General features: G+C 42.0%; 1 protein-coding gene across 1 annotated transcript; it reads left to right on the top strand.

Annotated features, from left to right (window-relative positions):
- The first annotated feature begins 2,060 nt into the window (after positions 1-2,060).
- On the top strand, positions 2,061-22,814 carry LOC105393774. Its single transcript, XM_048626583.1, has 22 exons — positions 2,061-2,261; positions 5,912-6,049; positions 8,632-8,776; positions 9,060-9,168; positions 9,588-9,711; positions 10,122-10,223; positions 10,910-11,048; positions 11,427-11,634; positions 12,061-12,163; positions 12,454-12,626; positions 12,877-13,064; positions 15,258-15,426; positions 16,432-16,543; positions 16,819-16,868; positions 16,992-17,126; positions 17,609-18,164; positions 18,511-18,651; positions 18,872-18,967; positions 19,599-20,486; positions 20,865-20,965; positions 21,236-21,377; positions 21,982-22,814. Exons 1-22 carry the CDS (start codon positions 2,198-2,200, stop codon positions 22,107-22,109), a joined length of 4,011 nt encoding a protein of 1,336 aa, XP_048482540.1. The 5' UTR covers positions 2,061-2,197; the 3' UTR covers positions 22,110-22,814.
- The last annotated feature ends 7 nt before the right edge of the window (positions 22,815-22,821 follow it).

Genomic DNA, 22,821 nt, shown 5'->3' on the forward strand with positions numbered 1-22,821 from the left:
GTGACAACAAAGCTGTCAAAGCAAAAGTTATTCCTATTGACAAGACCTATCCAACGATGTTAGTCTTACTGCTATTGGAGGGTGTTCCATCCTCAAATAGCAGTAAGATGAACTGACGAGTATCGGAACTTATAAGTCAAATATCTCTGAACGGACAACTGTGACAACAAAGCTGTCAAACCAAAAGTTATTCCTATTGACAAGACCTATTCTTGTCAATAGGAATAACTTTTGGTTTGACAGCTTTGTTGTCACAGTTGTCCGTGTATACTTATAAGTTCCGATACTCGTCAGTTCATCTTACTGCTATTTGAGGATGGAACACCCTCCAATAGCAGTAAGACTAACATCGTTGGATAGGTCTTGTCAATAGGAATAACTTTTGCTTTGACAGCTTTGTTGTCACAGTTGTCCGTTCAGAGATATTTGACTTATAAGTCCCGATACTCGTCAGTTCATCTTACTGCTATTGGAGGATGGACCACCCTCCAATAGCAATAAGACTAACGTCGTTGGATAGGTCTTGTCAATAGGAATAACTTTTGCTTTGACAGCAAAGAACATTATCTTTCCTCCATCTTGCAATAGTACCTACCAATATACCTCTGAACGGACAACTGTGACAACAAAGCTGTCATAGCAAAAGTTATTCCTATTGACAAGACCTATCCAACGATGTTAGTCTTAATGCTATTGGAGGGTGGTCCCAATCTGCCCATTGTCATTTGAATCAAATTTAGATTTGGATAAAATTTTATAAATCCACCAAGAAAAATATGCTTATGATAGAAAATGAAAGGGTAAATGAATAGGTAATAGAACTTATTTGTATTTTTATGTAGTTGTAGCTTAGAGTATATGAGTTGTAGTGTATCTTAATATTATACAGGATGTCCCAAAAGTCAACGTCATCCCTTAAAGGGCTGATAGGTCAGCTCATGAGAGGCCAGAATATCACAATATGACCTTAGTAAAAACTCGATAATTTTCGAGGTACTGAGTAGTGCTAATGTGTGATATTGTACAAGTAAAACGCTTACACATGTACATTGTACACTCACAGTATCCAAAAAAGGGACAGATCAGTTTGTCATTAACATTACCTCTAATTACTTGTTATTTATTTTAAAATTATTGTTAAACAAAACCAAACTCTCAAAATTATGATTATGACCATCAATGAGTATTATTTTTTGCTGATTATGTAGGTACTTAATATAATAATGTAGTGTTATAATTTTGAGAAATAAAAATAAAAGTCAATAAATGATTGTTTTTTTTAAAAATAAGGTTTAAAAAACGCAAAATATGTTTTATAAGAGTTTGGTAAGTTTTTTCTTAGCTATTTTTGCGTCATCTATGTTGCCACGGCTGACCCCACCACCTATTTTACTTTTACTCATTCCAACATGACTTACCCTTAATAAATTTCCTTCAAACAATTTACATCGAGGTCGTTTTGTACTAAAATAGCAATAACTTTTTTGTTAATTGTAACAATAGCAACGTTTCATACCATTTTGGAAACTGCATTAAATGAGCAATCTTTTCAAATAAGGTGCCAGGTTTGCGTGGTATATTTTTATTACAGTATGTAGAGTCAAAGTTGTTTATAAAAAATATGATTACCTTTTATGACTTTGAAAACCGTGCTTTTTTTAAACATACAGCATTACTCGATATTTTTTTTGACTGCGATCAATAGCAGGGCTATACAGGGTGATGCAACACCGAACAAATTCTAACAATATGGATTTTTGTACCGGCGGCGGCACGCAAAAAACTGATCCAAGGTGTCGATTTTCAACAAATTTATAAAAGTGTCAATATCTCGAAAATTATCGAATTTTTACTAAGGTCATATTGTGATATTCTGGCCTCTCATGAGCTGACCTATCAGCCCTTTAAGGGATGACGTTGACTTTTGGGACACCCTGTATAAACAAGATTTTACGAAATGTTTTTCGAAACTGGCAACAGTTTTTCAGTTGAAACCATAGACAAGACAAAATGTATCTGTTCTGTGGTTTCATTTCCCGCCACTTTCTTGCCGACCATTTTTCACTGATGGTGATGGAAATATTTTCTATACGTTTTTCCAACGTTTTTTTTACAAAAATAATACTCTATGCTGACTGATAACCTAACCACTTCGATTTTGTTATTGATTATTAAAAATTAAATTATTTTAATAACCATGAAGAAATTGACCAAAAGTAAACAAAATTATCCATCATTGAAGAGCACTGAAAAATGTCGCAGTAAGTTTGTTTGAGTATTTATGAGGCAGAGAAATCTGACTTCTCAGAAGCATTGTTACTATGAGAGGAGGGTCAGGTTTCTCTGCACATGGCCGTACATTCGTTCACATAACATCTCAGATCATAAATAGTATGTAGGGTAGTTGGTAAGGTAAGTAACTGTTTGATCAGTGGTTGTGTACCTACCTATAACCTTTTCGGACCTAGGGCTTGGGGCTAGACTGTTGATAGATAGGTATCTAATTATTAGTAATCGATACGTTCGCACCTACCTATCCTATGGCCTATAGCTACATAGCTTTTGTACTTACACAATCATTGTAGAGTCCGGCGCAATTCAGTAGTGAATGACGCTTATCTGTCTGGCTTCTTCTTTCTTTATCTATTTCAACGCTGTTTCAATTTCTAACGCAACGCTTTTTACCAGACTGCCGAAGGAGGAGGGTAATGTTTTTTCACACCGTACCAACCGTAACAACAAGTGAACACCGATCAATGACTTTCAATAGTCGTCTATGATGATTCAAGAACTCTGGGGTCACTAACTCACTATCACTATTATAATAGCTTACACAAAAACGAACAAACGAGAATTGACACGCAGTCTGTACGCTTCATAGAGCAGAGTGCTACGGAAACGGTTAGGAAAAACTTAGTTCGATCGTTTTTTCGTAAGGTTAATAAAGGCTAGCCTTAGTACCTACCCCTTAGTCTGTTTTTTAGAGCAATACCTACTAGTCTGGACCCTGAAAAATTGAAGGCATAGATACGCAAAAAATCCTTACACCACTCGATCGGAGCGCGTTAGATCGTTTGGAGACCCGGCTATTGACCAGCAATACGGGTTGTGATCGTGTGTTAGAAGAGTGCATATTGTGTGTGTGTAACTAGGCACCTACTGTAATGTAAGTAGGTATGAAGCGGGTACATTTCCTAGTCTTACTGAAATGTATTTTACATGTCTTGAGCAAAGTTTTGCCACGTGTTGCCGTGGTTACTGGCTTCCTTCGATCGATTAGTACTTACGAGTATTGCCACCTTGTGCGCATCGCGTTTGTATTTCTTATTACCTATTATTAGTTTAGATTCTTACCTATAGACCTATAGCAAACCTAATACTTACATTATTATTATGTTTATCTTCATTTAGTTTTTTTTTCATCGTGTTAAGTTTGTTTTTGCACTCCCATACAATTTGCTCCCTGTACCTCCTGCAGGTTGAATGGTAGAAAATGCTTTTAGCATTAAGTCCACCTGACTGTATGTAATTACTACTGTATATTGTGCAATAAAAGAATAAATAAATAAATTATAAATAAATATGTGCCTAAGTACCTAATCTTATTGTTCGCTCCGAAACTACAGGACAGATTGTAAAAATCCGTTTAACCCACACATAACTACTTTGATTTGCCTAGAGTCGTATTATAATAATATACCTAGGTAACCTCCATACTTAGAAATTTACGTAGATAAGTATAGGTACCTACTGGTAGTAAAGTAGATAGATAGATAGTTAACACTCATGTCTGCGGTTATCTTCAGTAGATAGACAAGGTTGACTGCCTGCTGCAGTGTCTAGATACTGCCTACTCGTGTTCCAAGCACTAGGCAGGTACCTACCCACTGATCATGTAAAACTTGCTTATAACTACAACACTTGTATAGGTAAATAAGTAGGTAGTTGCCAAAAAAACTCACACAGCCAGACTATCAACTGTAGAACATGGACCTCTTCCGAAATCAGAGGGTTATTGTTGGGTTGTGGCCACAATCTTCACCTTTGGGACGGGTTGGAGATATCACACATTCCAAACAATTAACACCCAGCACCCGCGAACAAACAGGTATATCTATTTTTATTTTATACAAATACTAAACCAAGATCCTCGGCAGTCATGAAAGTTGTGTGCTTAAGACCGATGCAAACGAGCGTTCATATCTTTTTTTGTAACTAATATGTGACAAAAGGAAAACATACGTACCTAGCTACGGTCACGATAGATTAAATATAAAAAACTTATTGCTCTATTGGCATTATCCAGGGAGGGAACAGAGGACTACGTTTGTATGAGAAACTGTCGTTACCATTCCTCTTAAGTACTTTTTAGTTTACTTACAAGTCTTACAACTGAAGTAAGTAATAGTATGTAGGATGCGACAAACGTGCCGTACAGGTATGTAGGGCAGTAATATCTAATTCATTGTACGTATTAACTGAAACATGTTAGCATCATTCGAGTCCAATGTCCCACTTTTCACACGGTTCAGCGGACGACCTTCGATATTAATGATGGGTGTTGTACCTAGGTAACCTAGGTATCAGTAAGCACTACCGACATTCCGTTTAGTATTAATAATAAGGCTGTGACCAGTGAAAAAATAATTACTTTACCAATTCAGATAGGCTTATAATTATTATGTATATAAATATGAGTATGTTACTGCCTACCTAAGGACTAAGTAGCCGTCACCTCAGGATACAATAGTCGTGCCAGGCATTTCTATATGTATTGTATACTCTCATAGAAGGCGATATTATCATATATAAAGTACCTATACAATAAGGAGTTGAGTGAAATATTAATTCGTCGCGATTCTCTCGCCTGTGGAGACAGCCACTAAAAAGCACATAGAAACACTAATTTAACAAACAGAAAATAACTAACTAGTGCATGAATTTACCCTGGGTACCTAACCTACCTACCTATAATCCTAATCCTAACTAATCCTAACTAATATTATAAATGCGAAAGTAACTGTGTCTGTCTGTCTGTCTGTTACTCTTTCACGCCAAAACTACTGAATGGATTTGAATGAAATTTGGTATACATATGGTCAAGACCCTCAGAAAGAACATAGGCTCCTTTTTTATCCCGGAATTCCCACGGGAAAACTTTTTAAGGGGAAGCGAAGCTCGCGGGAACAGCTAGTACCTACTTTAAAAGTTGAAGCGGCCCTGCTACGACTTTGCTACGAGCTGCTACGGCAGTACTACGCCGCCCGCGTAGCGCGCCGGCCGGAGGATAGACAACGAATGTTGCTTTCTTAATTTCGTGTTTTTCCAGCCAGTGAGAAGTGGTGTTGTGCAAAAATTTCACAATATTGGTTTTGTTTTTAATCTGTGACTTTTTTTTGTGAAAACTCTTAGAAAGTTTAGTAAACAGGCAGGTAGTAAATGAATAGAATTTATTTTCTATCAAATTAACTTTCAAAGGTAAGTATTTATTTGATGTAGATTGGCACAATGTATAAAATACATGAATGTAGGTATAATAATGTACAATCTATAATATTATAGATTTGTGTGGGAATTAGCGGTGGCGTATACAAAGTAGCTTGGCGTAAAAAAATTTTATGCAAAAATAACTGCTTAGATACTTCGAACTACGGTCCACTGTGATATAGGTTTTTCAGCATCTACCTATATAAGATTTATATTCATAAACTCAGGTAACTCTAGGTATAAATGCAAATTACACAGAGCACTTATGCAAGTGGCGGTAAGAGTCAACTACAGGCCACTGGCCAGTAGGTATAGTCATAGGGTTGATTTTTTCAGTGGCGTTACCAACCAGTTGTATATGTTCCAAATAAAATAAAATAACCATTCCTATCACACCGTAACAACGTACTTCTACCTCCCCCAGCAGTCACCACATCATCATCATCATCAGCGATGTCAGAGCGCGCTGGGCGGCGCGGCGCCGGCGCCCCGTTCTACTTGCCGCCGCGCCGGCAGACCTCCGCCGAGATCATCAGCGAGGCACGGGCCGCCGTCTACGGAGGTATGTGGCACCTGATGTCGCTACAATCATCGACGTTGATAACCAACTCGTGTAGCGGCCGCTGTAGGCAGAGCACGAGGTGCAAGACGTGCACGCATACACAAGACAAAACGCGATGTGAGTGGAGTTTTGTCACGTCGTGCGCCCCGGCCTTCTGGTAAGAATAGTCCCAGGTAGGCTAAGCGCCGGCGCCCCGTTCTACTTGCCCCCGCGTCGGCAGACCTCCCTCCGCCGAGATCATCAGCGAGGCACGGGCCGCCGTCTACGGAGGTACGTCACACCTGATGCTGCTACACGGGGTCGTTATCGACGTGGATAAACGTCAACATGAATACGGCGCTGTGATTGGTGAACCGCGCACTAAACGAGTTTATCGACGTCGATAACGAACCCATGATGCGTGGCCTGAACAAAATACCAAGGCTTCGAGGTAAACAAAACATAGATTACAGTTTTCACCGAAAGTTTAGAAACTTTAGCGATGACAACGCAGTTTGAAACACGCAATCAACGATCGTGGTATGCCTTTAATAGAAATCTGACCTTTAGACAAAGTTTGCACGCACAGAAATAATATTAAAATAACAATGATGAATAATAATAAAAAATGATATCTTACTAAAATTATACCTTTTACAAAAAGGTACTTATATGAAAAGCTGAAAAATGTATGTACAATAGGTAACCGATTGAGATATAAAGGTCCAACCATTCACACAGACAGATCCAAAAACTAAAGATACATCATACACACGACACGTCAAAATTTTTACTTACACAAAACTTATTCGGTCTAGTCACATTCGGATTACATTACATTTTGATGTCATGTTCCGTTATTTAATTTCCAAATTCCACCTTGCAGTGGCGCCGTGTAAAAATACTTTTAGTCACGCGAATCAATCCCTTCTTCGTACTTTGTTACTGGTTACGTCATAGCCCTGAACGATACTGCTGAAATCATTTCTGATAGCTGAAATACTTATGCTAATGGTTTTGCGAAATAGCGTTTCTTAATTTTATGTCTTCGTTTAGGAGATACGAATCTGGGAAGTTACTTACTCCAACTTTGTCACGCTACTCACTCTATCAACTGTGTATTTACATGGCTTTTTGGCGGTATAGTAAGCTGAAACGGGATGGCTAGTGAATTTCAAAAAGTCGTAGCCTTAAATCTGGTCATCTTGAGTCACCCGATTTCGGCTTCATCTAAATACTCTTCTGATGCCACTGAAAGCAATCGCCATATTTGTATTACGAGCCAATGGACATTCAAATGACTTTAAAAAATACCTGTAAAAGAAAGTAACACAAATGTATCTCCCTTTTTTTAAAAGGTAAGAGTGTGTAGTTATTATCTGTCTCTTCCAACGCAACGTTCAATCTAGATAGTTACCTACCTATCTATTAACTTCTAGCATTGATCGCATACAATCAATGATGCAGTGGCCCTGAAAGATAGGTAATCTTTCTGAAAAGCTATTTTATTCTACTCAGGTAGGCTCTGCTATGTCGTAGGTGTATCCAAAGTACCTAAGTGCAAAGCACACAATGCTCTGACGTTGAAAATTAAATGTAAGACCTAGGCACTTGACTTCATAAATAACTAAAATCGATGAAAGCAAAAACTGATATGCGGGTTCCTAAAAAATGAACTGAACATTTCGCTGCTACATAAAACATCACTTTACTAATCAAGCTGAAACTATGCTGAAAAGCATTCATTAGATTGAATACCGTCTACAAATTTTAAGGCGTTTTTTAAGTTCCATGCGTGTAGTTATGTGTCTGCTTATGGCCGCTAGCTGATTGACAACTTGGCAGCGCCATAAATGAATTTAATAGAACCAAGTACTTAGGTACATACGAGCCGCTAATCATTGCCTTCAGAGGCATGTCGTCTACTTTCCTATATCGACTACTTTCCCAATTATGGTGGTAGACAGTTGTAGAAGACCAATAATGATTGGAGCGAAAATGTAGGCCAACCACCATTTAAGCATGGCTAATGGCCTCGCTTTCCAAATTCAAAATTCGTATTCCAATTTTCTAGTCATCGGTTGGAAAGAGGTTTTCTTCAAACCGTCGGTAATTACTGGCTGGTTTATTCATGGGGGTGTTTCTTGAAGGTCGTTGAACTATGCCGCGGTCAGGACGGTTTAAACACGCGATTTGATTGAGTTTTGTGATTTTCACAAAGCTAAGCTGTTTCATAATCAAAGGCTGTTTCAGCTTTTACAGCTGTGAATTAAGCTATGGCTAGGATTAAGATTAAAATCGGTCTGCCTGAAAAAACTGATTGAACTTTCGTTTGTAATGTGAACTTTCTTAGAGTGAAATTTATGAGAGCCACCTGCAGGTAGGGTCAAGTGGTTGCAGACAGGTCATAGCTAGGTAGGTAATTACGTGCTTTCCTTAGCCTTCGTAACAGTTTGATATACCATATACCTAGGAGAGATATATATCATATCGTCATTTCCTTTCGTGTCGGTAACAAAAACTTGGGCTGTACTTGCGTATGACACCGTCGTAAAAGGTTTAGGGAGCCTTATTGAAGTCTAATGAACCTATTTCGTCTACAGACGCCAGCAGCGCATCTAGCGGCGCGGGCGGCGCGGGGGTCGCGGGGCTGCGTCCGCTGCGCACGCGCCGCCCCTTCACCCCGCGCGACGCGCAGCGCACGCTGTTCACCGACCGCGCCCAGCCGCGCCCGCCCAGCGCCTTCAAGTAACTACCTAGTACTAGACTAGCCAACTACTCATGTACAGACAGCTGAACATAGGCCTTTCCCAAGGTACGCAACACTCTGTTCACAGCATCCAATAATAACAGTTACTCATTTCCTACTTATAAATTTAGTTTATCGTCAAATGTTTCAAAGTTTTCATCTGATGATTTGAAGACATCGGAAAATTACCTCATCGATTTTTTCTTCCGTTTCTCCGCTCAATCTCCGGTCTTACGAGACAATCATCACTATCCCTGCTAACCCTTGCTCTTCCTCTACCAGCCTAAAGTACGTGAGTCCGTCGGAGGGGGCGGCGGCGCTGGACGCGGGGGACCTCAAGGGCATCCTGCTCACCGAGCCCCTCGGCGGACATGGCAAGAAGAAACCTGCTGTGAGTTATTGATATAATTGTGTATGAAGATTTAGGTTTTCTCAAGTCCTTCTTCTAGCTACTTACTTCGAAAAAACTTACCTAAATGTGATAGGTAAGTATTCGGTACCTACTCGGAAATCCTTTAAAATAGATGATTACCTATGTAAAAACTGTGTCTTAAACCGTGCAACATACCTAGGCAGCGTATCCCGTGTGAGTCAACCGTAATATTGCAGGCTGTAGTGTTATTCACCGTATAGCCAAGAGAGCCTAACAGCCGGGAGAAGCCTATGTCCAGCAGTGGATGACTAAAATACTATACGGCGCGATAATGATGTCGCTAAGAACTATCACAATGTTTAATTCTCTTATACGACCTGATAATTATGACGCTAAGAACCTTCCTATGATCTTAAGAATATTTTTCCCCTCTCCAGGCGCGAGGTCAACCGCGTCCATTACAACCAGCGGACAGCTGGGGCGGCGGCGCGCGCCTGCCGCAGCTCAGCGGCCGGAGCAAGCCGCTGCACCGCCGAGGCACCTGCACCGGCGCACCAGACGGTGAGTAAACTCCGAGTCTGAATAGTTCACAGTTGATTGACCCATGAACTGGTAGCCCACATAATGATTCACCCAATGATCGTTACGCCCACAACCTAACTACCAATTTGTGGGTCGTTCGTTATTTGCCTGGATGAAATGTTGGTACATCCTCTCTTTTAACTGAAGTTCACTATTATAGGTGCCCAAAAATTTACTGACTAGGCTTAACTGCTGCCGAAACAGCAGCCGGGACTCACGGCTTAAAGTGCCGTCAAGCACGAAAGCATCCAAAAGCAACCAATTGAAATGTCATGTGTTGCTTAAAACTTTAATGATCACTTACAATTACGTACTGAAGCTATCTAGACTACGGACGCTTCCCAAACCCGAACCTTAGGGTACTTATAAATCATTTATTATCTTTACAGATTTGAAAAGCGAGACTCTCTTGGAGCTGACGAGTGCCATCATGGTGACGCAGCCGCTCGGGTACACCGCCAGCGGCGCCAGCGGGGATTATAGTGACAAATGTGAGTTTACAAATACTTACTGAATGAACTGGGACCTAAAGTCGGGTACTAACTAGGGGACCGCCCGAAAATCTGTGCAGCGATTACAAGATTTGCGTATCGTCAACTGTCACTATCAAAATGTTCCAAAAGTGAATAGTTAGGTACGTTAGCGCTGTTCTTTTTCCCTATTATTATGTTTGTGTAGTATCGTACAACGCTAGCGTATTGCCACGTTAGCCTGTGATAGGGGCACTGGGACTTAAAGTCGGATTCTAACTAGGGGACCACCCGGAAATCTTGTGACATCACTATGACATGACGTCATCGATATGGAGACACGAGACACTGCACATGCGTGTCCACCTACTTAGCTTCAGGTGCAAATTCAAGGGAGTAGGCAGTAGACATCATTGTGTTTGAACCACGAATGGAGAGAATAAAGCAGGCTTAGTCATGAGGCGCCTCTAAGGCCAGATGACAAATCGAGTTTTGTGGCGATCCTTAGGAGAAGCATAGAGTTTTAGCACGTTTTAGGGTTGATGTCAGTGACGATGATGTTATTATATGCTTTTTAATTAGTGGATATCCGGTTGGCATGTGAATTTACTCATCATACTGTATAACTTTCATCATGGGACCAACTCTTTAATCGGGAAAAACAAAACACCCTTTATTATGTACTCATGTGACACCTCTCCCACCAGCCCCAAGTCCGGACCCCACATCCAGGCGCAAGCAGTACACAAACGGGCGTAGCGCGAGCGACGCGGCGCCGGCCGACGTCACGGTTAGGCAGCTGTCTGTGCAGATGCCTAGTGCTTTCAGTGCTGAAAGGGTTGAAAGGTGGGTTCTGTGGACTATATAATTATATCTAGGTTAGGTTAGCCATAAACATAGTTTTTCTTAATGGTCCTTGAGTACGTACAACCCCTTTTGCAACACTATTTAAATTTTAACCCATGCGCAGTAGACATTTTAAGATGGTGTGGGTGGAATGAGTCAGAAACCACGCAACGCCATTGCAGCGCGCTATGCCGCTCGATTCATCGATTCAGCAAGGAATCGCTTCATAAATGAATGCGATAGGTATGCGCAAATTATCGCCATTTATCTCAAGTTACATTAGAATGAGCCTCCTCACCACACCACCTATCGGCTAACTTTAAGAAATTAAACCATCTATACCTATGTACCACTTTCATCATTTATATCTCCTTACAGCCTAAGCATACTAGAGCTATCCGAAGTCCTAACCCAGAAGTCCCGCGACACGGAGCGCACCCTTCTCCTAATGGGGGCGCTACAAGCGGCGCTGGAAACCGCTCGGCCCTCCGGTAGTTTACGCGAGTTTACACTCCGCTCGCTTTACACGCACATAGATAGTGTGGATGAACGTGTACTGGTTGCTATAGCCAGGGCTATGCTCACGGTATGTTACATTCTTCTTCTTAGCATAACAATTCAGGCGGACTAGACTTTGTCACCACGGTGAAAGGATTAGCCAGTTACATTCTTCATCTTAACATGACAATCTGGTTGCTATAGCCAGGGTTATGCTCACGGTATGTTATATTCTTCTTCCATGACGATCCATTTTACGTGGACTAGAGTTTGCCGCCATGGTTAAAGGATTAGCCAGTAAGATTAACGTCAGACAATGGCGCTGGCGACCGCTCGGCCTTCCGGAAGTTTACGCGAGTTTGCGTGACATTTTTCTCGCATAAGTAGTAGGTATTTAGGGAATTTAGCACCCGTTATTATCAAACATATCTGCTTGCCATGATAAGGAAACATTTTTTTTTACCGTCGCAATCACTATGACGAACTGAATATTCACAATTACCTATAACTATAGCTCCGCGTGACGGGCCCGCACCTGGCGGCTGCCTGCAAGCTGGTCTTCAAGCTGGCCAGGAACGACAAGAACGACCACTTCTTCATCAACACTAACCTGCTTGGTGAGTAACGTTACTGTATGGAATATGCTGAAATGATAGGTTTATGCTCGCTGTTTTGGAATGAATGCAGTATTATACCCACAATTTACCTCGTAGATAAAGATTAGTGCCAGGTATGAATACCTAGCATTTTTTAGCTCTCCTCATCCTTTCACACAGTTTATTACGGCGTCGTAACGCAAAGTAAATCTCCACCATATAAATGATCAGCTTTTGACTTAAAATCTTTGCGTCTAGCCACTATGTCGTTTCTTCATTAATAATCCACAACTCTACTTTATCTTCCCCAGAGCTCCTAGTAGAAGGCTGCGGGCGAGCCGACCCAATAACCGAGGCGGAATGCTGCATCTACGGCGCGGGGGCGCTCCGCTTCCTGGCCCTGGAGCCGGCCCTGAGAGCGCGGGCGCACCGGGCGGGGGCCGCGGACTTACTGGTGTTGCACTTGAAGATATTGAATACGGCCGTGAGTTGGGTTTGTTAGTATTTACCAACCTAAGATGTTCGGTCAAGCGGGCTGGCAGATAGCAGCCAGTGTCATACGCGAAGTACCTACCTACAATTAAAGAGATATACCTACATAGGTACGTGTATATTGGTTATCTGGCGAATTACTTCATCGCAATCCATCATAACTTACTTTAAACGTGCCACCACCGGAGCCAACAATTCTAACACACAAGAAAATTATATCAACCTCATCTAATCCCCAACAGAAAGAAGACAACCCGCGCGGCCTCTCCGACCAGTCCTCCCACGCCCTGTACCAGCTCACGGGGGCGCTCCGCAACCTGGCGGGGGACGCGGCGGCGGCGCGGGGGGGGGCGCTGCCCGAGCTGCAGCGGGCGTTGACCTTGCACCACACGGACAGAGACGTGCTCACTAATGTGGTGAGGTGTCTCAGGTGAGGTGTCTATACACAAGTATACAAAAAGTATTAAATTATCCGTGTCTTCACAATATTTAAAATTTTCAAGAAGTTCAAATATGATTTATCAAATAATTCGAATACCTACAAGGTGTTGCCAAAGTGGTGTATCTGCTTAATATCCCTTTTGGAAGCCTAGTGACTCAGCCTTTCAATCCTGTCATGCGGGATAAAATTTATTTATGACTTCTGGAATATACAATACACGCAGTAATTTTATATAAGTAGTAGGAAGGTACTTATTATTAAAAAGCACTCCTTTTAGTAAGGTAAGGTACTACCTACAAAGTTATCCATATTTTTATTGGAAATTCGATTAAGTTTTATATCCGTGACTAAGGGCGTCTTGCACAACAAAGTTAAATAAAATTAAATAGTTTGTCTCTTGCTCTGACAGTATAATGTTAGAGCAAGAGGTCATAGATTTAATTTTATTTAACTTTGTTGTGCAAGACGCCCTTAGTTACTTTCATACGATTTTGACAAGTTGTAACTTTTAATGTGTTATTAATAGTATGAAAGTAACTACCAGTCATCGATCGGTAGATAGAGTTATTGAAACTGGTAGTTACAGATCAAAATAAACATTAGGTAATTTGATTAGGCTGTCAGTTTTTTATTCACAGGATGTTGCAAAAATATTATACAGGTATATTATAGTCATAGATACAGAAGTTAAATACTTTTTAATTGGACAATAAAATTATGTTTATGCTTTGTTAAATATTTGCGGAATTTGAAAAATGTTGGTTCACATGAATTATTAATTCTAATTTACATCATTTTTGAACTTATTACAATTATTAATTACAACATTATCAGTAATTAAATAAGATAGAGTAGCGTTTCACATGAATGATTAATTCTAATTTACATCATTTTTAAACTTATTACAATTAATAATTACAACATTACCAGTAATTAAATGAGATAGGTACATGTTTTCCTTTTTTTTTAATAAAATAATCTAAATATAATAACAAATAGTTTAGGTTTACATTACATTGATTACAAAATCCTTTATACATCATCGTAATTTATAATATAAACTAATAATTAATTAAATGATTTGCTCAACAAAACAAATAACAATAATTTATATTAATAATTTAAAGGCCAGAAACAGCGTCAGATAATCAACTCGCGGGTCTGCGATAGTTGACCCACGAGAGAGCGGATTGTAATCACAAAGATTCATATCCTAATTCATCACCCGCTGTTCAGTCGAGTCAGTTAAGACCCTTCTGATGGCAACGAGACTTTAGCCTCAAAAACATTATATGCTTTTCGCTGAAACACAACCATACCGCGATGTAGAATTTGAGTTTTTAGTGGCATCTAGTGGCGAACCAGTGAACTAAAACTGTGACGTGTCTTCGACTCCTCGACCTTCGCAGTTATAAATAACGTCCACATGTTTTCATCGTGATAAAAATACAAGTTTGGTTGATAATACTTGACCTAGATAAGACCGGAATAGATGATACGGATATTCGGATTATATTACTTATTCATTTTATACTTTAACTATTTTATAGTATTTACTACTTATTAAATTTTATAAGAAATTATCCAAAAAAAATATTTTTACTAATATTCCTTATTATTTATTTTTCCTTTAGTAATTTCTAGATATTAACGAGTTGAACGTGTAACATAAAAAAAACACTGTACCTAGGACCTATTTATACTTAATTACAATTAGGTATATCAAGTCAATAATTACCACCACGTGGTAAATAGACAAAACTTAATATGAACCAAACGCCGCCGTGCTACATCCTAGATAGAGGTTCATAATTATTATTTTTAGATAATACTTTATACTTTATTATCTAAAAACTTTTTTGATAATTTTTTTTACGAATGTCCTTATTTTTTGCCTATGTCACCCACCCTTCTATGGTTTAAGTCCACTTTTGCAACACTCTGTATGTTTGTTGTAGTATGTTTAGAATCAAAGGTATTAACTATATTTATTTTGAATCTGTCTGTTCTATGTTCAAAATCTAATTAATATGTTCAAATAATAGCTACTTACAGTACTTACAAAAAAAATGAATTTCATACAGCCTCCTGTATGCCAGCCCGATGTGTAATTATGTTTGAAATGATTTCATTTATCCAAATAGGTATCCTTAATCAACATCAATCATTTATCCCCCCCAGCGTGCTATCCTCAGACCCCACATGCTGCGCGTCACTATGCGCGCAAGAAGGCAGCGCGCGCGCACTGCTGACGTCACTGGCGCAGTGCGCATCGCGCGCGCCACTGGCGTTGAGACTGGCGTATACGCTGGGCAATATGGCCGCCGCTGATGATGGGGTTAGAGTTGATGTGAGTAGACTCCTGTGATGTATAGGTATCATTATAGTTAGGTTCAGTCAGCTGCATAAGTAGCTATACACTTTCGAACCTTGTCAATCTAACAAAGCGCCTATCCATTCATTGAAGCATTGACGGTTCGTCAGTTTGACAAGGTACAGAAGTGTATAACAACTTATGCAGCTGACCGTACATAATACTCTCCTGAGCAATGAAATAGTTCCTCCCGCCTGGAACATTTTCATTGCTTGCGATTGCATTAATTACTAGTTCTACTGTGGGCCGCGATCATAGCTTCGCCTTAAAAAGTGTGTATACCCCATGGAAGTAGATTCTACTTCCATGGTGGCGCGCACTGCTGACGTCACTGGCAGTGCGCATCGCGCGCGCCACTGGCGTTGAGACTGGCGTATACGCTGGGCAATATGGCTGCTGCTGATGATGGGGTTAGAGTTGATGTGAGTAGCCTCCTGCATCATTGGTGTAAGCTCACTACTTACAAGCCACATTTCATAAAAATAGCCGAAGCATTTTCTCGTGAAACAGTAATAAACGTCCATTATACATAATAATTGTATTACCTAATTAGTAGTTAGTTACCAACGTATTTATTACTAGCTTCGCTTCGACTTAAAAAGTTCTCTCGAGTGAATTCAAAGTAGCCTGTGTGGGGTTCCCCTAATCTTTATTGCCCAAAACTCGTTTCGCATAACTCGTAAGGTCTAAACTTTTTTGGTCGAATTATCACTTTGCCAAGTCTTACGTGGCATAAGGATCGTTTCGCCTAAAACTCTTTTGGCACAATCTTGAAACACGTAGGTAAACGTCTCGTTTGCTCAAATTGTTCGTATAGGTATAATCTTGTTTCTTCTAATATTATGTTAATAAATAATATGTTTAGTATGTAAAATGTACAAATTGTGGTATTTTTCTCCTACATCCCGTAAATCACGATATTGAATTATCAAAATATCGAACTCCGTCACATAACCACATGTCTTGTTCTTCACCATGCAGATCTACTCCATGGAGGGTGGTGTGGACACGCTACTGACAGTGCTAGAGTCCTACACGGAGCGCGCGCGCGGGCCCGGCGACCCCGAGGCGGACCCTGACTTGCATCTTATTGGTATGTTGTAGTGTTGTGGTATTATTAGTGGTAACCTCTAGAGTTCATTCATAACTTTTGATCATCTGGTATACCTACTTATTAACCCTTCAGCTGACAATACTGTTTAAAACTAAAATAGGGCTAACAGCCGACCGTATACTCTGTAAAGTGGTGGCATTGATTATATTTGGTCATCATACTCGTCACATCTTTGACTAATTAAAGAATAATGTGGACGTGTTTTACTGTTTTAATGTGTAGGACCTAACTAATTTGTTTTTATTTGTTCAAAGGAAGCGATTTATGCGGATCCGACGGGTCGAATGAAGATGTGTTAATCAAGGTAACCTATTGTAATTTGAAAACTTACAGCTAACTTTTAATAATATTTTTAAACCATACAACCTAGATTCCTATATACATATTTATCATCATAATGACTACAAACCGCATTTCCCCTCCTCAGACAGTCCGCGTGATAGCCAACCTATGCCTATCATGGCGCGTGGGCGCCGCCCTGGCGTCGAGCCACTGTGGGCGGGTGTGCCGCGCCGCCCTCGCCTGCCTGCGCGCCCCCCGGCGGAGCCCGGCGCCCAGTGCGGTAACTATACCTCTCAGTAACACGAGTGTCATGTCATGAGTGATGCGAGTGTGAACCTGTGTCTGTCATGGCGCGTGGGCGCCGCCACCCATTCTCTATTCTATTCTACCTTAGGTGGTTTTCTTCTTCACATTGTAGATGTGTGATTTTGTCATAGCAAAATTCGTCGGTCGGCGTACGTCGGTCGACCGACGAGCTATATGAGCTTGTAGGAACACGTTCATCGTTCAGTGCTTCACTGACGGAGCGATCGAGCGCGTGACCAACCGCATGATAGTCGGCGCTGACGGTCGTCAGGCGTAGTCAGGACGTACGGTTAGAACGTATCATCGGTCAAGCACTATTTCCAGCCTTAGAATAGAAAACCCTATCCAAAGGTTACATAGTTTACAATACTCGCCTTACTTACATAGTTACCTAACTAAAAGATCCACCCAACGATAATAAAATATACCCACCAACAAACCAACATCCTCTTCCAGACAACAGACTACGAAGACACCGGCGACTCGCCCCACGAGGACCGACGACACGAGCTGGCCACGGCGGCGCTGGCCACCGTCAACAACGTGACGTTCTACCGCGACCACGCCGCGCCCGCGCCGCCGCTGCTCGAGGACATCGCACGAGGTAACAACAACTGTTGCAGACAACAGACTACTCAGAGACAACCACGTGACGTTCTAGACCACGCCGCGCCCGCGCCGCCGCTGCTCGAGGACATCGCACGAGGTAACAACAACTGTTGCAGACAACAGACTACTCAGAGACAACCACGTGACGTTCTAGACCACGCCGCGCCCGCGCCGCCGCTGCTCGAGGACATCGCACGAGGTAACAACAACTGTTGCAGACAACAGACTACTCAGAGACAACCACGTGACGTTCTAGACCACGCCGCGCCCGCGCCGCCGCTGCTCGAGGACATCGCACGAGGTAACAACAACTGTTGCAGACAACAGACTACTCAGAGACAACCACGTGACGTTCTAGACCACGCCGCGCCCGCGCCGCCGCTGCTCGAGGACATCGCACGAGGTAACAACAACTGTTGCAGACAACAGACTACTCAGAGACAACCACGTGACGTTCTACCGCGACCACAGTATGCTCCAGTCTTATATGAATATGAATATATTATAGCCAGAGCATTTTGCTGTTGCTGTAAGGCCCCATGCCATGGAAAGATATTGGGCGGACGTTTAATTATGATTGTAACTTCTGATGATAGCTGCTGCCATCGAATATAACAGATCGCAGATATATTGCGTACGGTGTGCGTTTAACACTTCTACGTTGATATCGCCGTTACTTCTGATTTTTGTGCCTAAAGATGTTTATCCTAATTCTTTCGTTTGTTTTGACAGTTATATTTAATCCACAGAGACATGTTCCTGGCTGGGCGAGTCAGCAGCGGGCGGCGAGGCGGTCCGCGCGCTCGGGAACCTGTCCCGCGCCGCGCCGCTCGCGCAGCTGCTGGCGCTGGAGGGCGCGCTGCCCAGGCTGGCACCGCTGCTGACGCACGGTGAGTGTGCTACTGCTACAGCCGAAAATCATCAACTGCTGGACATAGGCCTCTTCAAAGGAGCCACAACACTCGGTCCTCGGCCTAAAGGGTCCTCATCCTTCATCTAGCCACTACCGGCTACCCTCCTAAGGTCGTCCAGAACATGAAACATACACACACCATTGATTGAATACATCCGTCAATAAATAATAATAACAATTTGTATCTCTAATTCCAGAGGAGTCATCAGTCCGGTGCGCGGCGGCCGGCGTGCTGGTCAACATGTGCGGCGCGGGGGTCGCCGCCGCCGCGCCCGCCGCCACGCACGCACTCGGTAAGAACACAGAGTTCGCAATACTGGTGTAAGTGAGAGGAAACGGGGAGACTTAGGCGGTCATTCTGATATGTATGAAGTCGTTGGATAAAAGTTGTTCTGAATGACACCCAGAGTTTCCCCCTTTCGGCTTACCATACCACTTTTGCAGCATCCTGTAGGTATATTAGAATATCTTTGTAGGTAATAAATTTATAACACTGTGGTCAGAGGTACCAGTCAAATTACCTTTAAGTAGTGTAAGATTGGCTATTTTACGCGAAGGAAAAGTTTGAGTAACCTTACATACAAACCAGCGACTCTAGCGGTCAGTATGATGGAACAAATTAAAGTAGCTAAATGCATGAAATTGACAGAAGAAAATACCCTCTTGGATGGAAGTTTAAAAATCGTTTAGTAAAGTAGTTATGAATTAATTTTATCTCATATTCCCCCAGAGCTGTCTTTATGATGTTCATAGTGTGATTCTTCATGGGAAATAGTACCTACTTACTTTCATTAAATTCGACTCAACATGCGTTGCGTTGTTCGATACTGTGTTGATTGATACACAAAGCATCCTTTTATACTAGTACACATCTATCAACTAAACCTGGCTAAAACTCAAATGATTCTCCTCCCATTTCCCCAGAGTTGTCAGCACAATCCCGCGACGCGGCTACGGCGGCGCTGCTGGCGCGCGCGCTGTGGAACGCGCACAGCCACGGCGCGCTCTCTGTCAGCGACGGACGCCGGGCTGCTGACGCGCTCACTGTGTTCATTGGTGAGTCTATTAGTTACACTATATTCTACTATAGTTGTCAGCTGGCGCTGCGGAACGCGCACAGCCACGGCGCGCTCTCTGTCAGCGACGGACGCCGGGCTGCTGACGCGCTCACTGTGTTCATTGGTGAGTCTATTAGTTACACTATATTCTACTATAGTTGTCAGCTGGCGCTGTGGAACGCGCACAGCCACGGCGCGCTCTCTGTCAGCGACGGACGCCGGGCTGCTGACGCGCTCACTGTGTTCATTGGTGAGTCTATTAGTTACACTATATTCTACTATAGTTGTCAACTGGCGCTGTGGAACGCGCACAGCCACGGCGCGCTCTCTGTCAGCGACGGACGCCGGGCTGCTGACGCGCTCACTGTGTTCATTGGTGAGTCTATTAGTTACACTATATTCTACTATAGTTGTCAGCTGGCGCTGTGGAACGCGCACAGCCACGGCGCGCTCTCTGTCAGCGACGGACGCCGGGCTGCTGACGCGCTCACTGTGTTCATTGGTGAGTCTATTAGTTACACTATATTCTACTATAGTTGTCAGCTGGCGCTGTGGAACGCGCACAGCCACGGCGCGCTCTCTGTCAGCGACGGACGCCGGGCTGCTGACGCGCTCACTGTGTTCATTGGTGAGTCTATTAGTTACACTATATTCTACTATAGTTGTCAGCTGGCGCTGTGGAACGCGCACAGCCACGGCGCGCTCTCTGTCAGCGACGGACGCCGGGCTGCTGACGCGCTCACTGTGTTCATTGGTGAGTGTGTACTAGGAACTGTAACATAGCGCAGCTATGTTGTTATTATTAACTGCTACTAACACGAAAGTATTTTATACATTTCAGTTTTTTATTGCAACCATCGAACCTATCAGTTCGTTCTTATTTGTCAAATGTGACACCCTTAGGGCTTGACGTATCACCAGCCCGAACACTATCTATAAGCAGCGTCGCTCGTCTGTTAAACATCTGTCAGATTTGACAGGCGAGTGACGCTGCATAAAGATGTTAGGTGGTGGTAACTCCACTATACAGTGATGCATTGCGGGAACTGTTATTGTATGATAGCCGTTCTTGGCAAATTTCTTTAAACAATCCTAAAAGGTCTAAGCATAAAAGAGTGCTACATTGTTCCAGATGACGACTCGGTGTTCGCGGCGTGCGAAGCGTTCCGCAACTCCGACCGACACGCGAGCAACCCCGAGCTGTCTAAACTACATGTGAGACACTTATTTACTGTAGGTATACAGGGTATTCTGTAAATAGTGGACATGTGAACAAGGGATGAAAGTATTCTTTCTAGTTATGACTTTCGAAAATTTGCGGAAAAAGTACCGTTGGTCCACAACTTACGGGACATCCTGTAAGTTTGTCGTACAGTACCTAAAATAAATTTACTGGCGCCATCTATGCTTGAGTTCATCAAACCACTCCCCATAACCTAGTTATTATTCTGTGTCATAACCAAATCACTCTTACTTAACTCAAACTCCTCATCTACCCCCCAGGTAAAATTCCCCGACAAAACCCCGCACCCACAAACCCTGCCAAAATCGTGCAGCGTCGATCGAGACCTGAACCTAGACTGCGACGACCGCGAAGACCTAGGCTTCGAAGAGGGGGACATATACGAAGAGGGGGAGGTGGAAGGTAGTGTTTATGTAGCTACTGTAATCTGACGAATAACATTGTTGCTGTCCCTGTCTAATACAAACATTCAGACGCGATAGCATCAGAATTATTCCCCAGATAACTTATATCTGGCAATAGGGCTGAATTTTCAATGGTCAGATAAGTGTTATCTGAAGAATAAAATTATTGCTGTCACTGTCTAATACAAATATTCAGATGTGACAGCAACAATTTTATTGCGCAGATAACACTTATCTGACTATTGAAAAATCAGCCCTTAGTTATAAGTACCTAGTTAGGTAGTAGGTAGGCACACCGCCCTCAATTTTCTTTACTCTTTATTACCTAATGTTTAAGGTTCCTGTAATAGATCGCTCTTAGCGATAAGGCCGCCTATTGTTCATTGTTCCTAGTTTAGTATTCTTCATCATCATCATCATCATCAGCCAAATAATTATCCACTGCTGGGCATAGGCCTCTCCCAAGGAGTGTGGCGCTCCTTCCTCACACACGGTCGACACTCGGTCCTTGGCCGTCCTCATACAACCACTACTAGATTATTCTTTGTATATTTTATTATTTGTGGTGACCAATAAAGATACTATATTCTATTATATTCTAGAAGGGGCTGGCTGTGCGTGCGGCCCGTGCCACCGGCTGGCGGCGTGGGAGGAGCTGGCGGCGGTGGCGCTGCCCCTGCTCGAGAAACTGCGGCCGGTGAAAGCTGACGCGTCTGTTGGCACTGATTGATGTGTTGGTGGGTGGTAAAATCGTTGTTAGAGTTGGGTGGTATCAAAATCGACCAGCCTATTTTAAGATAGGGCTCATTTTTCTAATGTTTATATTCTGAATCTGATGCTATTGCAGCAATAACAGGGCAGAATTTTATTATACCATTGGGGCGTGCTGTTCGGTGAAATAAAAACCACGTTTACATAGTGGACTGTGTAGTATACAGGTGTTGTAAAAAAGGTATATAAGTCTAAACCTACGTTTGCAGCACGTTTATATCTAAGCCCGGAAATGAAATCAGAATGTCAAAATTCGCGAAAAAATTCACGTGACCAACAAAGTTTCTATGGAAATTGATATTTTTTTACATATTAACAGTGCGGTGGTTCAAAATAAGATGTTCTTGTATTGAACAAACATTGAAAACTCAGCCCAAGGCAAAATTTCGTTGGTCAATTTTGATATCAAACAATTCAATTATGCTGTCGACATAATTATTATTGTAGAGGCAATTATGATAAGGCCTCTTGTTTTACCAGAGAAGTATGGATTATAATTTTACGTTTTTATTCCTTTATAATTCTAGTCAGTATACTTACTACTTATTACTTAGTAATAAATTATCTGAATTATGTAACTAACGTATACCTACGATGTAGAACTTTTTTCTTTTATGTTCTTAGTTTTATTACGATAGAGAAAATTATGTAAAATATTTAATAAATCGGTC

This window comes from Plutella xylostella, chromosome 16 (assembly GCF_932276165.1).
Source record: "Plutella xylostella chromosome 16, ilPluXylo3.1, whole genome shotgun sequence".
NCBI classification, from domain to species: domain Eukaryota; kingdom Metazoa; phylum Arthropoda; class Insecta; order Lepidoptera; family Plutellidae; genus Plutella; species Plutella xylostella.